This window comes from Furipterus horrens, unplaced genomic scaffold (genome assembly GCF_987537825.1).
Source record: "Furipterus horrens unplaced genomic scaffold, mFurHor1.1.pri manual_scaffold_1, whole genome shotgun sequence".
Lineage (NCBI taxonomy): Eukaryota > Metazoa > Chordata > Mammalia > Chiroptera > Furipteridae > Furipterus > Furipterus horrens.
This window is the reverse complement of record NW_028327171.1, coordinates 4,448,184-4,467,500: the sequence shown is the minus strand read 5'-3', so window position 1 is coordinate 4,467,500 and position 19,317 is coordinate 4,448,184. Positions and strand designations below refer to the sequence as shown.

Sequence of the window (19,317 nt, the reverse complement as noted above, 5' to 3'; positions counted from 1 at the left end):
GAAAGTTGAAGCAAAAAAAAAAGAAAAATCAAGTCCATGTACGCTTGAGAAGGAACCTGCGGAGGTGGATTTGCACATCGGCCTTAATTGGCCCAATTGACCTTCTCTGCTGTATTTACAATTGCCTGAAAATTGTAAGCAGATGTTGGAAACCCCTTCTTTAATAGGCCTGCAACATCTGTTTCACCAGCACGGCTGCCCACCAAAGCAGCCGTAATTAGGGAGCACCTAATGCATACATCTTTCCTTCTGGACGCAATCGATCGTGTTTCTCCCTGAGGTATTAAAGTCGACCCTTACTCTTGCTTTTATTTGAATACATTTTGCATTATATTTTCTAACACAGAAGAACAGTATGCCAACCCAGTACAAAAAAAAAAAAAAAAACCAAAACCTGAAACCCAAAAAACCCACGAACTACCCCATGATTGTTGTGCTCCGTAAGGCATATTGAAAATCGCATCTGTATGATAGCCACTGACAATGAGTGAAAAATGTTCGCATCGTCAGTTGTAAATAAACCCTTGAAAATGTGCAAAAGCTTTTGTTTTTTCCTGTTGCTTTTGTGGTCTGGGTGAGGTGTGGCTTGCAAAACCAGCAACATAAAATGTGCAAATTTTAAAATCTGGAAGGGAGCGTTACTTATTTATTTTATTTTATAATTAACAGACTTCATTTCTTAGAGCAGCCTAGGTTTATAGCTGAACCAAACAGAATAGAGTTCCTGCATACTCCCTCCTCTCTGCTTCCTCACCCTAATTTCCTCGTTACTAACTTCTTGTGTAACAATTCGTAACATCCTGTATAACATTTGTAACAATTGATACACACCTGTATTGATACATGTTATTCATGATAAGTCCACAATTTACCTCGGGTTCTCTCTTCCTGTTGCACAGTCCTGTGGCTTTTGCTCAGCGTATAATGTCATGTATCTACCACTGTGGTATCATTCAGAATAGTGTTATTGCCCTAAAAATCCCCTGGGCTCCACCTATAGGAGGGAGCACTAGTAACTGAAATATTCTTATATGAGGAGGTGTTTACTTTCAAAAGAAATTATTTCTCATACGTGGTGGTCAAAGAAACAGTCATTCGGATGTTTCAGAACTGACTGCACAGAATTTCAGAGAACTTGATTTTTTACATGTTTTATATTTTAAAGCAACATTGCATATACCTTATAAATTTTACTAAAATTGCTATGGTATGAGGAATGCCTAATAATTAAAAAATTATATAAATTGCCAGCATTCATTTCAGTTGCTTGTAAGTAAATTATCCTTTTAAGGATTAACTTCCTTAAAGTTGTGTCTTTAAAGTGGGTAGGTGTTGGAAAGGACTCGCCTGAGATAGGATGTGTTTAGCGGAAAGAGTTTGGTGTCCGTGGGTTCATTTTAGCTCTGTACCCCGAATTCCTTCTGTACGGATGATGGCCGGAGTCTCAAAGTGAAGAAACGCGGCCGGGAAAAGTGCCCAGTTTTAAACATGTGGAAAGCAACAGCAAGCTGCCAGGTTAGACATGAGTGAAGAAGTCATGGGTGGGAGAAGGTGTTACGTCTGGCCCGTGTCCCCTCGCAGCAGGTGGTTAAGCTGATGCAGGCCCGTGGCATTCAGGGCTGGGGAGTAGAGTGGTAGGTGTTGCCCTTGGCGCATAACCTTGAGCGAGGCACAGGTTTTTTAAATCAGCGGGAAGAGTTGATTTTAAAAAAAGAAGTCTTGTGAAAGTATAAAATGCATACAAAAAAGTGCAGCTATCCTAAGGGGGCAGTGTTTTAATTTTTACAAACTAAGCTCATACATGGCGCCAGGTCAGGGCATACAACAGCCTAGCATCCCAGAGGCACCTGTCGTGGTCCGTGTGGTCACCGTCCCCCTCTGCGGGGCACTGCGCTGCCTTTGGCGCCATCCCGGTTTTCCTGGTTTTGTGCTTGATACCGATGGGTCCACGGCAGACCCCCCCGTGCTCATCCACACGGCTGCGTTGCTCGGCTTGTTCACCTGCGCTGCTGGGAGATGCCGTCGGGTGGGTGTTCCGGCTGTTGGACCATGCGACTTCTGCTGGGCATTTGGGTCGCTTTCGGTTCGGGGCTCCTGAGAAGAGTGCTGTTATGAGCAGCCTGGTTCTTTCGGTGGACATCTCTGCGGCCTTGTGCACGCAGCCCTTGACCTGGCCGTAGTCAAGCGCTGACTGAATCCTCATGCCTTTAAAGAAGCTGCATTCTCTGACTTCTGGGTAACGTGGGGAGGCCATTGTCTGTATCCTTTATCCAGGCCTCACTCAACGCACGCAGGATTTTACTACAGGCGTCCCTCTCTGTATCGCGGTTCACTTATCGCGGCCTCACTGTATCACGGGATTTTAAAAAATATTATATTTAATTATTTATCGCGGGTTTTTCGCTATATCGCGGGATTTTTGCAGTACTGTATACGTATTTACATGCATAGTATTTATGATTTTAATGATTTTTGCCTAAAAATTTTCAAAAAATATATAAAATATATAATAAACGATTCTAACATTAAAAGAATATTAAATCGAAATAAAATACTACACACTGTACTCGAATGTAAGGTTCCTACTTCACGCATTTTCAGCTCTCGTGGGGGGTCTAGACCATAATACCCGTGAAAAGTGAGGGATCCCTGTATTACCTTTGTAACAGTGGGTAATGTGCTAATGGTCCAGGGCGACTTATTCGCATATTTTATTAAATCTAGATCTTTACACACATTGTAAATTTTTGCTAATATTTGAACAATGATTTGTTTATTTTGTTTGCAGTTACCTCAAAGCCAACAGAATACCCTTGGTTGACACTTTCAATCCATTAAAACTTAATTATAAGCCAACTGAGTTAAAATGTTTTTGGCAAATTAAAACGCAACTTCACTTCATGGCAGTGAAATGAAAATAAACAAATGCCTCCCAAACATTTTTGTGTATGTGTACGCCTGAGTCTTTCTCAATTTTATTGAGATGCAATTCACATACTATAAAATTCACCCTTCCCAGAGTCTTGTCTTCATATTTCTTCCCCAACCCTTTGTGAAAAATAAAAAATCTTCATGGATTTTAAAGTGAAGTTTACAAATTTAGTCTGAAAGCAATATTGTAATATAGCCTGTATTACCTTCTCATCATTCAGGAATATTATTTTATAATCTCCTTGTATATGAATCATGATGACAAGTCACTTTAAAATATGGGAGACATGGCCTTGCTGCTGTGGCTTAATGGATTGAGCGCCGGCCTGAGAATCGAAAGGTCGCCGGTTCAATTCCTGGTCAGGGCACATTCCTGGGTTGGGGGGCCAGGTCCCCAGGTGGGGGTGTTTGAGAGGCAACCAGTTGATATTTGTCTCACACGTCCCTCTCTTTCTCCCTCCCTCTAAAAATATAAATAAATAAAATTTTTAAAAAATAAATAAAATATGGGAGACAGTTATAATTTTTGTATATCATAATTTCACTATAAGCAATCTAAAATTCTTCAAAGGCAATCATTAATATATCAATATTAATGATTGCCTTTAATATTAATATATTAAGATTCAGGTGAGTTTTTTAAAAAAATATTTGGGTATTTTTGCATGAAAGTGTCTTCCAAGTTCCTTTCAATAGTTATGGAAGCAATACGGCTTCAGTAGTAAAGGTAGATCAGATTTAAAAACAAAAACAACAACATTTATTCACTTCTGTAGAGATAGGTTATTTTCGTTTTAGGGACTAGTCAGTTTTGCCTCAAATCAGATTTAAGCGTCAAGGAATGTGCTGGTCTCGGGTCTACGATTAAGTAAGAATCGGTGATGAAATAAGTAGGTCTGTAAGGTGTTACAGGTTTCCTAAGTCAATCCACGTGTGCCTCTCTGTGAGCTAATTCAGACCCATCACTAACCTCTGTTATGACTTGTGGAGTCTTACTGAAGATTAGAATTTGTTTGTATTTTGAGTTTTTCCCCCTTGGAAAGCACTTTTAAAGTTGTGCTAGCAAATTAACAGCGGGCCGTTTATAAGCTACATAACAGTTTTGCTGTTCAGTACTCTTGACATCCAGTGAAATCAGTGTTAACTTTAGAATTTACTATTCAAGTTAATAAGCAGTATTGTGCTACTATCTTGAGTTTTACTTGTGTTAAGGTAGTTGGGCTGGAAAACACATGGGTGAAAACACCCTGCCTTTCAACGCAGTACTTACTAACGTGACCGTAAGGGTGTCATTTTTTAATGAAGTGGACACGCTAATGCTGTAGGCCGGCCTCTTGAGACTTTTCGGCCATGGCTGTTTCACAGGTGAGCGTGAAACAGGGTCCATGTGCAGTCCCACTGAATCTAACTAGCCGCCCAGTGCTTGGGTTGCGCTCAAGATGGGAAGCTGCTCCTTTACTGTTTGTGACGTTACTCTGCTGCTTAGAAATGAGAGTATCTGTGTATCTGGAATGTATTAGTTTCTTGGCACCGCTCAGACAGATTACCACGAACTGGGTGGTAATTATTCTCTGCCCGTTCTGGAGGCCAGAGTCCAAGCTCATGGTGTCACCAGGGCAGGACCTGCTCGCTGCCTCTTCCAGCCCCCGGCGTCCTGCGGCTGGCGGCTCACCACCCCGGTCGCGGCCTCAGTCTTTACGGGCCTCCTCCTTCTCTGTGTGTCTTCTCTCCTGTCTCTTATGAGGACACCTGTCCTTGGATTTGGAGCCTGCCCTGGGATTCAGAATGGTCTCCCCTCAACATCTTCCATTGCATCTGCAAAGGCCCTTTTTTCAAATAAGGAAATACTCTGAGGGTCTGGATATTAGGGCAGGGGCATATGTTTGGAGGAGAGGGGGTGCTGCCATGGAACGTGCCACGGACGGGAAGAAAACTTGCATTACAGAGAAGCTGGCGGCGCGAAGGGTGACGGAGGGTTACCGCCCAGTTCCCTGGAGGGCTGGAGGCTGGCATCCTGGCTCTGGGCGCAGGGAGAGCCCCGGCGGGCCTTCCTCAGCTGCTTTGAAATGAAGCTGCCACCTAGCTTACACTCGTCAGCTAAGAATGGGACGAAATAGCCTAAAAATAAGTTCCTAAGCATTCTCTGGCTTTCAAATTGGCCCAAATTACCACCCTACTTAAGGAGTGGGAAAGAAAAACTTGGGAAACTATCAGCCGCCTAAATGGTCATTACCCAAGGATTATTCCGACTTTGGCTTGGTTTCAGGAAGCACACTCATTTCGTTTCCAGTTCGTACTTTCTTGCCTTCCCGGCCGCCCACCCCCAGTGTAGGAACGTGGGGAGCCCGCCCCCCGAGGTACCAGGGTTTCAGCGGGGGCCAGCCGTAATGAGCCCGCCAAGACAAAGTGGCTTTCATTGTGGGGCTTGATGCAAGGTTCATGATTACAGCTGACTTACACATTTCTCTAAAATTATACTTTTATGAAAAACCAGCTCTTCCAATGTGTACAAATCACCACTCCTTTCTTTCTGTTTGACTGCTGTGGCTCTGACTGACATTTGTTCTTCTGTTGAGGAGCCTTACTGGTAAAAGAGTCTTTATTTTTAAACAAGTATCGTTCCATCCCTGCAGATAGTTCGGTGAATTGGAGATGGAGCGGTGATAACAGGAGCCGCTGGGGTAAGGGGAACATTAATGTCCTCTCGAGCAGCAAGTTTTTTTCGCTGAGATTTATCATCTAGCCACTTGCATTGTGTTTGGACTTTTCCTTGGCAGGGCACCGCCAGGATGCTCTCTCCTAATTGAATGTTTAAATGTGCAAATCTTCTTCCTGTGTGTATTCGGGGGGATTTCAAGTTGCCTATTAGTAGAGGTTTCTACTTAAAAAAGTATCTTCAGGTTATAAAAGCCGACATAACAGTGCAATGTTTGTAATGCTTTAGGGCTTCATGAAACCTCTGTAAGTCGCTTTCTGAACAATAAGCATGATCAGATCCTAGTACTAAGAATATCAAGGGCCATCCAGTTTATGCACCTTTATCATCTGTAGCAAACGGTTCCTACTACATGAGCGAGAAGCTTAGATCATTCCTTGACACTTACTGCCTCTGCTTGTCTGTGTTTTTTAACACATCCCGATTTTCACTGTACTGATGACCAAAGCAGTGATCCTGTCGCAGCCTTGCGGGGAGCACAGTTCTTGTTCCTGCTTTACAATGGAAGGAAACAGATTAACAGGCTTGGATGGAAGGGGCTGACCGTTGAGGACCTTTGCCCTTTCCGAGTATGGAGGCAGGGTTGTGTTCCAAAACAGTCTTGTCACAGTGGCCAGGAGGAGTGGTGAGCTCGGGGATTTGTGGAGATGATCTCACTAATCCAGGCCAGCCATAATTAGGACGAGAATTCAGACTGCAGCATCGAGGATAGGAGTTGGGAAGAGGCCCCGAGCGTATCTGCATGACATTATCGAGTAAGAAGATTAGGTTGGATGTGGGCACAGTTGGCCAGAGGATGAATATAAGCCAGGTGACTCCTGGTTGGATTTAAAAAAAAAAAAAAAGGGAATCAGCACCTTGTGGCAGTGACTGAGGCTCCAAAAGGCCCACAGCAAGAGGGCGCCACCTCTGACCCGGCTGAAGGAATATTTTTGTGTCTAAAACTGTCCTGGCACTGATCACAGCTGGAAAAACTTGACATCTTTATAGTGGCTAATTAGACCACTCATGTGGCATGTCTGCCTGGGGGACAGCTGATCCGGGGCGTGCAGGAGAACTGTGATCCCATGACACCTGATCCCAGCCCTGGACTGGGAGACATGCCCATGTCCATCAACACAGGGCAGCAGGGAGCCCTGGGGTGGCCTTGTGGGGGACAGTGAGGCCCCGGGACAGGAGCACGGCCTCAGGGTTGTGCTCTGAGCAGAGTTCTCACCCTGGAGTCCAGAGCGGCCGTCTGAACTATATTTAGATTAATGGGCCAGGGAGGGACCGAGTTATAAAATTACTGCTTCCAACTGTCATCTAGAGAATTGTGACTTCATGTTACAGCTTTGACATATGTTCTGGATTTAATCTTACTGCTGATAAAATAAGTTTTGGTTGTCAGTTGGTTTTAATCAAAATTTTGACCCGAAAGGTGATAGTTATGATTGCTGCGTTTTCTGCCTCATTTCTGTGATTCATATAGAAGTATTCAGCAGTGGAAATTGGCTCCATAAAACTCCTGACATAATGTGAAATTAAAGTCTTTGTCACAATATTTAGAAAAGACAAAGCTGCAAGTTGCTTTACTGGTGGCCTTGGAAGCCCTTGGCCTTAAATCTCTGGGAGCAGCAGCTGCCTGCCATGCTGGGCAGGACCCCCCCCCCACCCCCAAGCCTTGGGCTCCATGGTGGCCCCCGGGCCAGGACGCTGGGGCTGCAGTATGAGGCCGAAGAGCTGCATCGGGCAGCCACCACCCACTGCATCTCTGACCCCACGCAATTCCAGACCGATCGCTGTTCTTAAGAACCTGTTCTCTTTTTCAACCTGAAAGTTTATTTTTGAACTCAGAATATAAAGCCTTAGAAGGATTTTCTGGAAGCGTCTCTTCATACATAACCTCAACCGGCTGGACCACCCAACACACTGAGGCACGCTCGCCCCGGCCCTTGGGCCTCAGACATGATATTCTCACGGCTTTGGTCATTCTTGCGACAGGCCACCCTCGCGCTGGGTGGCTCTCTTGCGCTCAGTCTCCCTAGCAATGAGTCACTCGCTGGCCCTCAGCCTGTCGGCCACGCTCATGCTCAGGCATGCCCCTGGTGAGTTAGAGCACTTTCCCTTTTCTCCCAGTTAGAGAAGAAGAATGTTCACGTCCACAGCTGGAATCGGAGAACATCGGTGTAGAGACGGTAGGTGACTAAGTGACGACCAAGTATATTCATGCAGAGCCACAAGGACCCCTGATGGACTGTGAACATTAGCAGCCTTTCTTCAGTCTGCACAGATGTTCAAAGAAGAACCTCCTTGCCTCAAACCTCGAGCCCCAAGTCTGGGAGCTGATTTTGTCCCTGGGTGTACTTCACAGCTGCAGTGTTTCAGTGGGAGTTTTGGCATGGGCGTCTTTGGGTTGTGTGCCGCTGTCTTTCTTTGGGACCTTGCCCTTGTCCTGTCCGATTTACCCCCTTGGCTTGGCTGGTGCTCCCATATCATCTTTTTCCTTCACTGAATGTTGATATCAGCATACAAATCAGTGTCCGAAGCAAACATTTTCCTGTCTGTTTCGAAAGGCTTCTTTTGTGGGGTGCTGTGCTCCCCCTGTGTCTCATGGCGTCCCGCGAGGGGAGCAAGTTCCCCGGGACCCAGCAGCCAGCCAAACAACGAGACACAAACTCAGGTGCCCGGGAGGCCGCTTGGCACCCTTCACAGCCCTTTCAAAGTTCATGCTGCCGTGAGGACTGCTTTTTGAGGGAGCATGTTTCGTTTTTTTCCCCTTGCCTACATTTGAGGACACGCTTTGATGACTCTTCAGTTAGCATGACTCATAAACAAAAGATAACACAGGGGAACAGCTTTTAACATAATTCCTGTTGAGTTCGATTTTTTCAGCTGTTTTAGACTTAAATAGGCATGCCGATTCCAAAACTGCAGTTAGTTTTCTTCTATCACGTCAAGTTTTTTCTAGGCTGGATGAAGGGAAGCAAACCTCCTGTTGGCTGAGAGCAAACCTCCCTCTCTAGTGGGGAGGGGTGGGGGATGACCTTGGAGACCAGGTTCATACTTGTCTAGGCTATTCAGTTACACATGAGACAGTGTGGTGAGAGGCTGTGTGCCGCTCTATATAGCGAATCGTATTCCAAAGTGTAGTCCGAGTTCTTGTCTGTATACAAGGAGTTAGCAGAATTTATTTTTTTATTTACATACATACTTATTTCCTTTCCTTCAGATCACATCTGCCTCTGCTATTTCTCATCGTAAGTGCCTAAACAACCCTGATTCCTTTTGTTATATCTGTGGCAGTTTCACCATTCCCAGTAAAAGGACAAACATCAGCGCATTTGTCAGGCAAGCCTATTTTGCATATTTTAAAGTAGAACTGGGTGATCAAGATAAGTCTTGGGCCCCTCACAAAATGTACAAGCAGTGTGTTGAGAGTTTACGGATGTGGACGAAGGAAACACGTGATAAATTGCCATTTGGTACACCTACAGTTTGGCAAGAGCCCAGAGATTACTCAAGAGACTGTTACTTTTGTATAATGAAAACGTCAGGATATAAAAGAAAAATAAATGTAAAACAGAGCATCCCAGTCTACCATCAGCTATAAACCCAGTGCCTCATTCAGCTGAAATCCCAATGCCAGTTTTCATTGAACTACCCTCTTTTAAAAAACAGGAGTATGGTGAAGAACTAAGTGACAGCAACGATGAAGATTCTGAAATTGAAGGTGACTCAGTTCATGAGGGATTTTATCAGCATGAGTTGAATGATTTGGCACGAGATTTGGGACTATCCAAAGAGGCTTCAGAACTCCTAGCATCAAGACTGCATGAGAGAAACTTGCTTGAAAAAGGAGTGAAGGCATCCTACTTTTGATCAAGAGAAAGTGCGTTTCTGCAGTACTTTTGAAGTGACGGCGGCTTTGTGTATTGCCATGACATACACGGTTTAATGGAGGAATTGGGAATTCTAATCTATAATGCAACTGAATGGCAACGGTTCATCAATAGCTCAAAGCTGAGCTTGAAGTGTGTCCTCCTCCACAATGGCAGTGTATTTGGTGCAGTCCCTACTGGCCATTCAGTTTGTTTTTGTGAAGAATATGAAGACACAATGAGTCCTTGATCTGTTGCAATATCACAAGCACAATTGGATCATCTGTGTTGACCTTAAAATGGTCTGCTTCCTTCTTGGTCAGCAATGCGGATACACCAGGTATCCCTGTTTTCTGTGTATGTGGGACAGCAGAGCTCGTGAGAGGCATTGGGTGGAGTTGAACTGGCCTCCAAGATCTGACCTCAAACCTGGTGATCCAAACATTCTACACGAGCCACTTGTTAACAGAAAGAACATTATATTCCCACCTCTGCACGTAAAACTGGGTCTCATGAAGCAATTTGTTAAAGCTTTGCCAACTGAAGGAGACTGTTTCAAGTGTCTCATTTTGGCATTTCCTAGCCTGTCATCTGAAAGGATAAAGTACCTTAATATGAATGTTTGCTAGCAGAACTTTACTACTTGTACACAATTTGATTTACAGTAATAATATATAGCCTTTCTATGAATAAAATAACTCTAAATAAACAGTATATTCAGATAATTTTTTCTTGGTTTTCCTTTGTATGTACATTTTGTATGATTTTTGGGACAAAGGGAGGGTATCCTGTACCTTAAAAAGTTGATGTGATAGAGAAAAACTGGGGTCATTTTTGGATTCAGATGCCAAAAGTTAGTCAAAAACAAGTGTCAGATCTAACTCCACGAAAACTGTGTTCCCCAGTGTAATATTTTGGCAAACAGTGAGCAGAGGGCTAGGGAGTAACTCAGTGTGAGGTCTGAGGCTCTGCCAGTTGCTAGCTGTGTGACTTTGGGCCAGTTGCTTAACCTCTCTGTGCCCCGCTCTCCTAACCTGCACACTGAGGATGCCGTGCTGAGTATTAACGGTGCTGGAACGCGCTCAGAGCCGTTCCTGGCACTTCCCGTCCTCCCTGCGGCCACAGGAGTCCCTGTCTAGGCTGCGGCGAGGTCAGCGGTGCCAGCCCTCCCTCGCTTTGCCATTTCATTTGTAGCCGGCTCTCCTCAGACACGGACTGAGTTGCCTGTTCAAGGGCAGAGCTTTCCGGTTGCGTGACCTATGTCAGACCTTTACCGACACTCTCTGATGCGATGTTCTGACTGCTGAGGTTCCAGTCAGAAGACAGGACTCTTCACATTGAAAGGCCCACGCGGGCCCAAACAGAGTGGATTTTTAAAAAGGCACACCTTGACACGTCCTGAAATTTCAGGGACCCAAGGGAAAGGGGACTGTTCTAAACTAGAGAGGGAGAAATACAGGGACCCACAAGGAGATGAGACTTAGCAGTGCTCACGTTTAGACGAAGGATAATTTTTAGTCTAGAACCACGTCTCCACCCAAACCATCAATTACGTTTGAACATAGGTAAAGGGGTCTGGGGACACGCACAGACTCCGAGAGTCACCCTCATGCGTGTCCCTTCCTAGGAAGCTTCTTATAGGTGTGCTCTAGCGAAACGAGAGAGGGAGCCAGGAACCACAGACACACGGGATTCAGGAAACCGTGGGTCCAAGGGCCCAACCCATAGAAACAGGGAAGGAAGTCTCGGAAGATAATTATAAAGGAGCCCTCGGTTAACCCCTGAATTCAGAGGTGGGTGGGACAGAGCACTCCAGGGGCGAGTCTCTGGAGGAAAAAGGAAATTGCTGCTGTCAGTACCTGGAGGGTGCATTCGTTTTCTAGGGCTGCTGTGACAAATGACCATGAACCGGGTGCCTGAAAACAACAGAAATTCATTCTCTCGCAGTTCTGGGAGCCAGAAGTCCAAAATCGAGGGCTGTGTTCCCTCTGGGGGCCCCCAGGGGAGTATCTGATCGTTGTGTCTTCCAGCTTCTGGCCTTGGCTCACGGGCACATCTCTCCCGTCTCTGCTCCACCCTCTGTGTGTCTGTGTGTTTTCCTCTTCTGCCTCGTGTGAGGACACTTGTTATTGGGTTTAGGTCCCAGCTGGGTAGTTCAGGGTCTCATCACGAGACCCTCACCTGAATTATATCTGCAAACCCCCTCCTTTCTTTTTTCAAGAAGGTACTGTTCACAGATTCCGGGGATTAGGTTATGGATGTATTTGGTGGGGGGCAGGGGGGCATTCAACCCACTACGTAACAGTATCTGTGAGAATAGAAGAAGAGTATCTTTTATTTTGATTCTAGAAAGATTCTCCATCGAACAGCTCAGTGTACCCACTGAGAAGGAAATATCCTAGGGTGTTCTATGGTTTCTAATAAAATCTATATAGTTAATAATGTAAATTATGTGTCATAACATACGTGTATGTGACCCTATAGACCAGGGGTCCCCAACCTCCGGGCCATGGACCTGTCTGGGTCCCGGCCTGTTAGGAACCAGGCTGCATAGCAGGAGGTGCACTTGCATGTAATGCACTTGAAACACCCCCAAACCATCCCCCCGACCCGGTCTGTGGAAAAATTGTCTCCCACGAAACCTGTCCCTGGTGCCAAAACAGTTGGGGACCGCTGCTATAGGCAAATAACACAAGACAGAACAGTTGTTACTGGACAGGGTGTCGATGTCCTTGGAGTTGATAACGCAGTGGGGGACAGAGGTGGGAGGAGGGGCCGACGGGAGCTGGAATGAAGAGTAACGTTGGCGAGCTTCTCGCTCAAACCGGGCAGCAAGACCGCCTGGCTGGCAGGTCAGACGGTAGGTGGGGGGGGCTGGTTTGTCACCTGACGTTGCGGCGGACTTCAGTGGAAACGGGGAGTCAGTGAGCAGGCAGAGAGACGGGTGGTGGGTGAGTTAGCTCAGCCCCCCTAGCAGGACCCTGGGGGAGGACGGCGTTGCCAGTTGCCGAATGAAAACCAGTTCAGTAAAGCACACACTGCGCTTTCCGAGAGCTTTTCTTACTTTACCAGCCTCGGAGCTTGGCCAGGGCCTTTTTAATTACTCGTTTTCCACGCTTGGCAGTGGGGTCTGATAATGACACATCTGCCTTCCATGAGCAGTTCAAAATTGTAAAATAGGTATATCGTCCTTTGCCGAAAACTGAGTTCTGCAGCAATATTGTTATTACATTTTCTTCTCCAGTAAGTGAGATCGAAGGAGGGATCCTGAAAATTATGCTTATGCTGGACTTAAGTAAAAAGGATTTATGCAATCAGATTTACAGATTGTTTTTTATTGATCACAACTTTCATGCTGGGGATCAATTTTAATCTACTTGGCATCTTTAATTGCTTATCCACTTAAAAAATTAACTCTGGTAGAGGGAAGAGCACCTTCTGATGGGAATTGGTTTGCTGTTAGTGAAAATATGGAATTCTGTTATATATGTGACAGCCAGGGGAGAGGAAGAATGCTGAATAGGCCATTATCCCCTGGCACAAAGGAAGAGCAGGAAACGAAAAGGCCTCCCGGGAGCTGATGTATTCACGTCCTCTGACATCCCCAGGTGTCGGTCCCCCCGGCTCACATGAAACACAGCCGTCACTCATTCCGCAGACCGAGGGCCACCCGTGTGCCAGCCACCGAACTCTTGGGAGATAGCAGTGTGGATATTCCTTTTGAAAGTCAGGCCCAGTAACAATGTTTTACCTCCCTGCTGACATGCTCTGTCCTGATACCTGGTGTTACTCAGCTCCTTCTGAACCTCCCGAATCGGGCCTGGGCCGGCACGTCCAGTAGAACTTAATATCCTTTCTTCAGTTTTCAAAACGCGGAACAACTGGAGAAAAAGACTCGCCGCCGCGCTGCCTTCTGCCCCGGGAATTATTTAACCCTCACGACACACCTCACGCACTAACCCGCTCCTCGTGCCTCTCCAGGCAGCTCTGTGTCCCGGCCTGCCCCGCACCCGTGTTCTCCCGCGTCCCTGGGGCCTCCTGAGGGTGCTGTCCCTTCTGTCCTTCCCACTCGCTCCCCCTGGTCCGGCCCGTCCGAGCTCCTCGTAGCACTCCTTCTCCGCACATGACCGTTCTTTTCCTGCCCTTCTTCGGTCCTTCTGCCTGTCAGCAGGCCCAGACCGCATCTGTAGTTATGAAGCCAGCCCTGGGCCGGGGCACCTCCATGTCCTCCCCTTTCCTCACCTGAATATCTGCTCCGAGGTCACGGTCTGAGCCTCTACCGGGAGGCAGTAGAGCGGGACGGAACCCCGGTTCCATTGCTACCCGTGAGAACCGGGGCAGGCGTCCTCATGTGGGAGACGAGAGCCGTGGTGTTCCGTATTTCACTCGTGGTGCCGTGAAAAGCTCACAGTCCGTGGTGTCACGTGCAACTCGATGTGGCTGTGCTAGAAACTGCCGCGCCATGACCCGTTCCTGTTGGCCTGGTACGAGCTGGAGGTGAGGGAGGCCTTTTGAGTGGAAAGGGGTTGAGTGCGGGCAGGGCGGTTGGGAGATCAGCGAGAGGGCTGGCGGCCCTGCCCTAGGTGAGCCCCAGAATGACCTAGAAAACAGCCTCTGAAGAAGCCTGCTGCCGAGGAAGGGGCGGAGCCGTGGGTGCTATGGGAACCGCTGACTTTTGGGGCACCTTGTAGCTGGGGCCAGGCGTCCGGTGCCCACCGCCGCTGCACCTGCTCACAGCTTGCAGGAGGCCTGTGGCTTTGGGATGTTTGAGGTGGCTGCTGCCGCTAGGCTGGGGACTGGACACACAGCAGCCAAAGCAGCGGGAGGGCATCTCTGCCTCTCTTCCTTCTCCCAAGTCTCCGTGAGCGCACCTCATGGGGAAACCTGTGCTGCTTGCCTGGAGCCTTACGTGCAGGGAGCTTGGGAATGCCATTTCATGTTTTCATCTCTGCAGGGTAGGAATGCACCCTAGAAGCAAGTCGCAAGGGCTTGGGGTGTCAGTCCTCCTTATCTACTCCTGGGGGTCTGCAAAGGCTGCTTAGAGGAGGAGAGCTTTGGCTGGTGTAGGGGTAAACAGGTACAGGGTTTAGACCAATGGGACATGCCCTAGGTGGGCTGTGCTCAGTCCGTCCCTTGTCTCCACGTGTCACTGCGTGATCAAGTCCTTCTTCCCCTCCTAGCTTCTCGGCCCCGAGGTGCAGCTTCAGGAAAGGCCCTCCCTGCTGGCCTCTGACCTCCGGAGCCTTTGCTTTCACCCTCAGCCCTTCCGCGGAGGGGGTTTCTCTGTGAAGCGCCCAGAGGTCTTCCATAAGACGCGGGCCCACACCCAAGCTTCTCGTTTTCTGTTTAAGGACCCTTCACATAGGCACCGGAGACCTCGCCCTTGCTGTGTTTCTCCTCCTGCAGATCTGGCCCAGCTCTTCCTTCCATCTCGGCTCAGAGGCCAAGGGCTCCTTCACGGGCCTGCTCGCTGTTGCCTTTGCAGCTCGTCCAGGTGGGTCCCTGCATGCCCAGTGCGCCCTCCTCCCCCGAGACCCTCTCCGGGCGCCCGCATTCCCTTTGTATCACAGTCAGTACCGGTTATACTCCATGATGTCTGTAGTTTTCAGTTTACATGGGATGAATATTTTCACGCCAAATTACAAATAAACTCAGTGGGATTGACTCGTCACCGACAAAGTTAACATCCATGTTTGGCGCACACCTTTAATGTATTTGGAACAAGCAACCCAGCAGCAACGTAACAGAATGGAAAACTGAGGAGTTAGGAACAAAAGCAGACACCAGATGTTAAAGACGGACAAGCAAGAAGCTCCTTGTGTCGTGTGGCTGCCCCTCTTGCTGGAAATGCCAACAAGAACAATAAAGAATGGGCTGGGGTGGGGGTTGGATTAAAAGGTTCACTCATTGGAAAAAATACTTAAATCAATACATAGTAAAAGGTGATTATGTGTTTTAAATATTGGCCTAAAAGAACTGAAGTTTATCTAGGCTTGCCCAGAACCATTTCATGAGCAAAATCCTGGCTTTTTAGTCGATTTTCCATTATCACTTGGGTTAAAGTCATACTCCACAGAATGGAGGTTGATGGGATTCTTACATTTCTCCTCTTATTTTTATATCACGTTATATTCTCACTCCTTATACCAGGTGAAAAACACTGCCTCCCCCTTCCGGGTGTTTCCGGTTCTCAGTTGTTTGGAGAGGATGCCCTCCACGTACCATCCCGGGCCCTGTTCTCCTGCCCTCCCGGGTAGCGGTTGGCAGAACACCGGATTCCTCTTCGTGTCCTCGTCATTTAAAGCCACGTTTCATCCGTGGTTGTCTCTTATCCTTGAACTAGTTCTGATCCCCAGCTTGCCACTCATCCCCGGCCTCACAGATGTTAGCTCTGCGGTCTGCGCAAGCCAGGACCACCGGCTCTGCTCCTAGAAGGGCGGAATCCGGCGCTGGGAGGCACCTGGGGACTCCACAAGGTCCCAGCGACACTGGTGGGGCCAGACCCCTCCTGCATTTTAGTGGGACCAAAAAGTAATTGATTTGGGGAACAAACGAAACGCATCTTTTTAAAATCACTTACAGCAATGTGTAGACATATAGGTGTATGCATGCACAGGGCAGGGCCAACCCAGTCTGAGAAAACGGGTTTACACAGTTTATAACTATTTTTTTATTCAAATGTAAAGGTATTTGAAATCTCGGCAGTATAATCTTAAGAGTTTTATAATGGCTAATTAATCTTTTTGGTCTTAAAACAACAGAAATTTACTTTCTCCGTTCCGGGGGCCAGAAGTTTGCAGCGAGGGTGTCGGCTCAGCCACGTGCCCTCAGAAGCCCGGGGAAGAACCCTTCCCTGGTCTTGTGGCTCCTGGTGTTGCTGGCAACCCTTGGCTTTCATTGCTTGTGGCTGCGTCACTCAGCCACGTGACCCTCTTCTCCTGTCCCTCCCATCAGCTTCCCTCTGTGCGTGTCTCATGCTGTGTCCCAACGTCCCCTTTTTGTAAGGACACCTGTGGTACTGGAGTCCCTCTGCTCCCCCAGCCTCATTCTAACTTATCTCTGCAACATGCCTCCTTCCCCGTAAGGCCGCACTCCTGAGGTGCTGGGCTTAGGACTCTTAACACGTGTTTTTGAGGGGGGGGAACACCATTCCACACGTACCCGCCCTGCAGAATCAGTCAGCACAAGCCCAGACTCTGCGGTTGGGGCTCCCACACCCCCTCTTACCAAGCTCCTCTGTGTCTCTGCTGTGACTTCAGGGGGGTCACTGCTGGTCTTTGATGGCTGGGCTTTGGGAGCCCTGGCATGTCAGATTGTCCCACACGCCTCCGTGGTACGTACCCCGTGCTTTGCTGAGTCCTGCTCTGTCTGATGAGGCCAGATGCCCGCCTCGCACTGCAGATTGCATGATACGGTGGTTAAGGGCTCTTAGCGGAACCACAGGACCAGAGTTCAGGTGGAAGCCCCTGCACTTATTAGCTGTAAGTACTGGTCCTTTCTCAACCACAGCCGTCGTACCTGTAAAATGAAGGCATGGCCGTCCTTCACCTTACATGAGATTACGCTGCAAGGCAACAATGCGTACAAAGTGCGCACCCAGCCCAGCCTGGGCCTAATTTCTCAATAAGTTTTGGCAGTAATGATGATTGACAGTGATATTAGTTACTAAATTAAAATTGAGAAACATCCATTTTGGAAACTTTCTGGGACTCGTATACTTTCAGAGGCATTGAGCTAGGCCGGTCCTTAGAGATCCTGGTTGATTAAATTTTTAATGTTTCATATTTATTGTACAAACTATATTGTAATGAAAATGCATAAAAGAAAAAAATTCCATTATCACACTAAGTCAATATATCAGTAATTTTCAAATTTTTCCAAAAGTTGTTCCAGGTCAAGTGTAGAAGCAAAAACCACTTCACGGTGTTATAGTTTTAGTACGGACAGAATTCTGGGTTTCTTATTTTTCACCAAATTTTGTACTAGAAACACGTTCCAGCGTTGGCACGTGGCCTTCTCGTTAAAAACCACAGCAAAGCTGTATTGGATGCGTCTTGCGTCCGCCTTTTCTCCGGGCCGCTGCTGCAGCGACCAGCCTCGGACAGGGGCGGCCTGACTGTGCCCCCGTGGTTAGGAGGGTCCCTGCTGCTTCTCCCACCCGAGCAATGGGGGGCCCTGCGGGAGCCCGCCTGGCTCTCGTCCAGGCTCTCCTGGGATGAGCGTTCCCGTCGGGCGCACTTTGCCCATCGGGACCGGAGCCAGCGGTCCATGCTGCCTTCAGAGCTGTGGGCACGCCAGCCCGAGGCAGGCCCTAGGCAGCCTCTCAGAACAGTCTCCCCAGCCCCCACTCTCTTCACGGTCCGGAATAAACGCCCCGCACGGAAGGACGCCCTTGCCTCGGGCTCTCTTCTGGGGAGCGTCCAGGCTAGGACAGTCGGCAGAGCGGCTGAGAAGCTGTACCGTTCCGTGGTGTTCTTCGTGCCGTTGGTGATTGCGGTAATTCCAGAGTCCTGTCTGTGCTCCTGGAGCTCCACTGAACCTTTTTTAGCCAGTGTTTTCTTTCTTTCAAAGAGAAGCTTTAGGACAAACTCCAGGAGCCAGGCCGCTGAGTTAAAGATCATAATAAGCATGACTGCCGCTCACCTCCCTACAGGGCTGCCCTGGATCTAGGCACCACCAGCGTGTGATGGAACCGTTCAGCCCAGCTCGCCAGTGCTTTGAAGCTGGCCCCTCGAAGAGGAGGAAAGTGCCCTCTTTCATTATTTTAACTTGTGTTTCCTTCAGGGTTAGGAAGGTTGCACGTGCGTCTTCATTGCCTTTGCCGTGTTTGTGCCTCTCCCCTGGGCGTGGCCTTTGGTCCTGGCTCTCGTCAAGTCCCCAGGGGTCTCCACCTGGTGTCTGCGTGAACCAGCAGAGGGGGCATCCTGTTTGGCCTTGACCGTGCCGATGCACCCTGGAGCACGGCAGGGAGGCCCGGTGAGGAGGGCAGCAGGTGAGCGGCCAGCGGGCCTGTGAGTGGCCTTTCACGATGAGCTGACGGTTCTCGTGGTTGTGCTGTAACGAGAGTCTCTCCCCCTGTGCAGCCGGGGCGCCTGCGGGGTTGGGGCCTTGTTGACGAGTTCCTGGTACTTCCCCTCTTGCTTCTCTTGAGAAGGGATATTTGAGTACCGATTCTGTGTGTTGTTCTCCGTCCCCCTTGCTGCTTCCAGCGAGTATGGTGCCGGCGAGCTTTTGTTTCCCTCAAAGTCACAGAGTTACATACGTAGAGAACCTCTCAGGACAACAAATTAAGTCTTGTCCTCTGTGGATGGGAGGCGGAAATAGCTAAACAGGCCTGGTCTCCATCGCTCAAAGGCAGAGAAATATTTCTCTAGTAGTGCACACACACACAAACCCAGCTGGGGCTCGTTAGCACAGGTGACCCTGACGCTGCGTCTGGTGGTGGGAGACCTGTGAAGGCCATTACGCAGCACGCACGCGCTCTGCCCTGCAGCACAGCCTTGAATACACACACACCCACCTCCTCCCTGCCCCGTGCAGAGACAGAGAGGGAAGGCGCGCACGTCCTGTGCATCTGAAGCTGGTAAGGGGACCGTTGCTGGTCTTGTCAAGACCCAGTTCTCACGTACGCAGGCTGTAAGGCCAGCGTTCAGAGCATTCTTGAATCCTTGCAGGAAGTTAACAAAGTAGTATTTCAAGTTTACATGGAACTTACGTATAGGTGAAGAGTACCCGCAACGATTGTTCCTTATAAGGAAGGAGGGGGGAAGGGATCCCAGGCATAGGCAGGTGCAGAGAGGGGAGAAGATG

The 19,317-nt window shown here is 48.3% G+C and overlaps 1 protein-coding gene across 1 annotated transcript in view; it reads left to right on the top strand.

Moving 5' to 3' along the window:
- Positions 1-4,281: 4,281 nt before the first annotated feature.
- The window catches only part of LOC150020540 (biotin--protein ligase-like), a 68,572-nt gene continuing 53,536 nt past the window's right edge, over positions 4,282-19,317 (top strand). Inside the window, exons 1-4 of the mRNA XM_090270960.1 lie at positions 4,282-4,296; positions 14,914-15,001; positions 16,680-16,840; positions 17,596-18,003. Of these exons, the coding sequence (XP_090127086.1) occupies positions 4,282-4,296; positions 14,914-15,001; positions 16,680-16,840; positions 17,596-18,003 (672 nt within the window). The remainder of the gene's footprint in view (positions 4,297-14,913; positions 15,002-16,679; positions 16,841-17,595; positions 18,004-19,317) is intronic.